At 33.7% G+C, this 3910-nt stretch overlaps 1 protein-coding gene across 1 annotated transcript in view; it reads right to left on the bottom strand.

Moving 5' to 3' along the window:
- The window catches only part of LOC109586812 (NADPH--cytochrome P450 reductase-like), a 9520-nt gene extending 5887 nt beyond the window's left edge, over nt 1–3633 (bottom strand). The window contains exons 1-3 of the mRNA XM_020003025.1: nt 3499–3633; nt 2571–2780; nt 1656–1808 (exon numbers count right to left, since the gene is read on the bottom strand). Coding sequence (XP_019858584.1) covers nt 1656–1808; nt 2571–2714 — 297 coding nt within the window. The 5' untranslated portion in view covers nt 2715–2780; nt 3499–3633. The remainder of the gene's footprint in view (nt 1–1655; nt 1809–2570; nt 2781–3498) is intronic.
- Nucleotides 3634–3910: the final 277 nt, after the last annotated feature.

Below are 3910 nucleotides of genomic sequence, written 5' to 3'. Positions count from 1 at the left end.
CATGGAGTAAACCCCTTTTTGATACACAGAACTGTCCTTCTGGGTTTGGTCTGTACCAGTCAGGAGGAGTTAGAGCTTGTGGTAAACAAACATTACACAATGGTTGCATATCAGTTCAGTTCCCATCTAATGATATCAGTTATTCTCAGGTGTGTGGTAGAGTAACAGGATATATATTTGGTTCTATAAATGGTCTTAATAGTGCTCAGGATTTTTATGGTGTTAGTATCACTCAAGGACCTTCCCGTCAAAAAGTCTGGTCATTCATTGCTGGTCAAAGTGAATTAGGCTCTTCATGTCCATGTAATAATGGTAGCTCTGTATCAGTGCCAGCTTCTATTGGTAATAACTACTTCTGTGAATCAGGTGTTCCTAGTATAGCAGATTCTCTACACATCTGATCCACTATGGGATGGTCAAGGTTGTGGCTCTCTTGAATCCCCTTGTTGTAATGTTCCTGGTATCCCATGGTTTCACAGAGACTATGGTAGCAATACCACTACTGACTATATTGAGTTGAGGGTGTGTGCTGATTTTGATGATGAAGACAGTCCTGTTAGTTATTATGAGATTTATGTTAAGTAGTTAAATGTGTGTGTCTTAATAGAATAGTGTGATAATTACTAATATTTCTTTATCTTAGTATATACTAGTACAATGCTAAGTTTTATTTTTGATTTATTTCAGTACATTATGCAGAACAGTGTGATATTTGACACTATAGTATAGTTGTGATAACTCATTCAACCAAATTTGTCTTGTAACTATTCTTGTCAGCAAAAAGTCACTACTAAGCATTAACACACCATTTGAACTTCCAAATTTCATTTCCTGATTTTCAACAAAAACTGAGGTTCTCCCTATAAGCTTCAGTGGCGCACACCCAAGGTAAAGTAATGATGTTAGATAAAAATGATTACATCATTGTTTACAGAAGAACTACCGTAATTCTTCTAAAAATTCACCACAGTCACTTTTGATAAATAAATTTTGAAAACGAATAATTAGAGTAAACTAAGCCTTTATGGCCAACTAGCAATTAATTATGACAAAATAGGAGGCACTAAGATGCATGTCTGGACAAGATATTGTAAGTCTGTCGATGCTTCTTTGTTGGTTGACTAATACAATCTGAATCTTGAACTTGGGCCTACTAATGGCAGTCATCTGTCTGGTGGAGTGCTGCTCGAGGCATCACTGTGAGTTAGACATGATTTTCGGCCTCTTCCAGCACAGGTCCATGTGCTATAATGCTGTCAAGTGTCGAAATTGGAGGGAAATGGCGAAATTGGAAGAAATTTCATCATAATTTACAAAACAAATAATTAGAATTAATTTGGAAATAAAAGTGCTTAAAAATTATTTATTTTCGAAATTAGAGGTGCGAAATTTTAGAAGAATTACGGTAATACCAGCACTAATAAATGCAATGCCATTGGTGGATTGAAAACAACATTTAAATTTCATAAATAAGCTAAAAGAAAACATGCGTTAAATACAAACAGTGCTAGCCCAACCACTCAATAGCTTAGCAATGAACAATACTAGTACAGAATGATACAATAACATGTACTGTACATGTACATGTAACTTAAGTGCATGTAATTATGCATCATTCTACACTACTTATGTAGTACTTAAAATGATGAGCTAACCGTATATTTTAGTCCTTGAAGATTATCAGTAGTTTCTTTTAACCAGTCAAAGAATTCCTGAGCATTATCAGTTGGTTCTCCCTCTCCATAAGTGGCCATTACAAAAATAACAAGTGATCCTTCAACTTCCTGTCCTACTCTAGTAAGGTCATCCTAATATAAAAATAAAGTAGTACAATATTATGATTAACAACAACATAAAATAAAAGATATATTGATAATAATCAAATAATCAGAGCTAAAGGTACAGTAGCTCCTAAACAGTGGATTGGTGCACTTTTAATTTTCACTGAAATAAATTTTAATTCAAGAATTTGCAAAAAGGTCAGTACATGTACATGTGTTTTTGGTCCCGTAATTTATCAAAATCTGCTCGAACAAATTATGTCTTGGACAGTATAATATCAATAGTGATATTTCAGAGTCTATGATTCATACTTTCTTGAAGATAAATGCCTAACATTAGTGGAATGAACTTTCTAAGGGAGAAAATACTGTATGACTAGAATGCAACCCCCACAACTCCAAATTTTCATCAGTCAAAACTTTTGTCATAATCTTAATTTGTTAAAATTAATTTTCATTAACAGAATTTTTGTTGTTTCTGTTATAAATCCACATACCACCCACGTGGAGCAAAAATTCTGTCAAACAAAAATGCCTCATTATATTGATGAAATTTTGACTAACAAAAATTTGCAGTTATGCGCTACCAAATAAAAACTAAAATACCAAAAATCTGACGAAAACATGGCATAAAGTGACAAGGAGATTGACTTCTAAAAGGCAAAGCTTTTAAAAGAAGTTTTCTACATGTACATACATGTAGATGTACATGTAGCATCTACATATAACCCAATGCATGTACAAAACATTGGGGTAATGTCAATCCAAATTAATGATTAAGATCCTTACCCAGTCAGTGCAGTCCTCAGGGTCAAAGGTCATGGCTGGTAGTCCTAAATGAGATGAGTCCTTTGCTAATCTATTGGAGAACTCTTTCCCAGTACCAGTTTGAGACCCATACAGAATCAATATCCTTTTCTTTCTGGTTTTCATTTTATCAATAAAACTACCAGACGTACTCAGTGAGAAGGAATAAATGGAGATGGAATCTGTTTTATACTAATAGAGAGAGAGAGACAGAGAGAAATTCATGAACAGTCATTAGACTTGATCCATTAATACTATATTTTGACAAAAAGCAGTCATTTACATGTATGTGTAATTAGAATAACTTCATAAAATGTTACATTGAAATTTTTAATTGTTTTTCATTTTTGTGCTCACCCTAAATATAAATTTTATAAGCCAGGCTAGTCTGGGCACGAGACTAAAGCCAGACTCAAGACACAAAAATAGAGGATATGCATGTAAGTATATGCATATTCATAACTTTTAAGTACTGTATATCCAACCCACACAGAAAATTGGCCTGCCATGTTGGACGTCAAGTTTTCAATGGAGAAAACATTTTCTTGCCTTGCTACCTTCTTGAGGCCTTTTTCATAAGCTTAGAAAGCATCCTAAGAATTTAATGGGGTCTAGTAGTCACCTGAAAGACTGCTATCAAGAAAATTAAATTTTATACTTGTAAGTTATTATGTTATGCAATATTTCATTTTGCAATGAATAGACTTATTATGTATCCTCTAATAGTGTGCATAATTATTATTTATTATTCAAAGCAGAATTTGCAACAGTCAAAAAATGTAAACGGCAAAACATGACCTAAAACCATGTATGTCTACATAAAATATATTACACTTACATCTAAGAATATATACATGTACATGTACACATCATGGCATCGTCTCATGATGAAGAGTCTTTTTTTAGTTACCTGGATGTTTTTTATTAGGAGTCTTCATTCTTATCCTTTTCCTGATAGTTAGAAAATTTAGGAGGAGAGCAAGAGGAGATAATGAGAGGGTAAAAAAGCTGCAAATTAATCCAGTGTGATGTTGAATGGGCGTGGCTCTTAAATTAATAGAGGAGTGGCTGACCACGTGTAGCTCCAACTATCTAAGAGTGCTCGCAAGAGAGATAGATCTACTGCTAAAGACTACAACTCACTACGTCTTATAAAACTACATTGAGGACTCTACGCTGATATTAGAGCTATGAACCTTATGTTTTAATGGTAAGGATTGATATGTGTGAAGTCTGTTACTGAACAGTGTATTTTTTAATTTAAGTGGGAATGTTTATGTATTTTTGGCTCAATAATGAAACAAATGGGGTGCAACCACATA

This window comes from Amphimedon queenslandica, unplaced genomic scaffold (assembly GCF_000090795.2).
Source record: "Amphimedon queenslandica unplaced genomic scaffold, v1.1 AMPQUscaffold_12775, whole genome shotgun sequence".
NCBI lineage: Eukaryota > Metazoa > Porifera > Demospongiae > Haplosclerida > Niphatidae > Amphimedon > Amphimedon queenslandica.
This window is presented reverse-complemented; position numbering and strand designations above follow the sequence as displayed.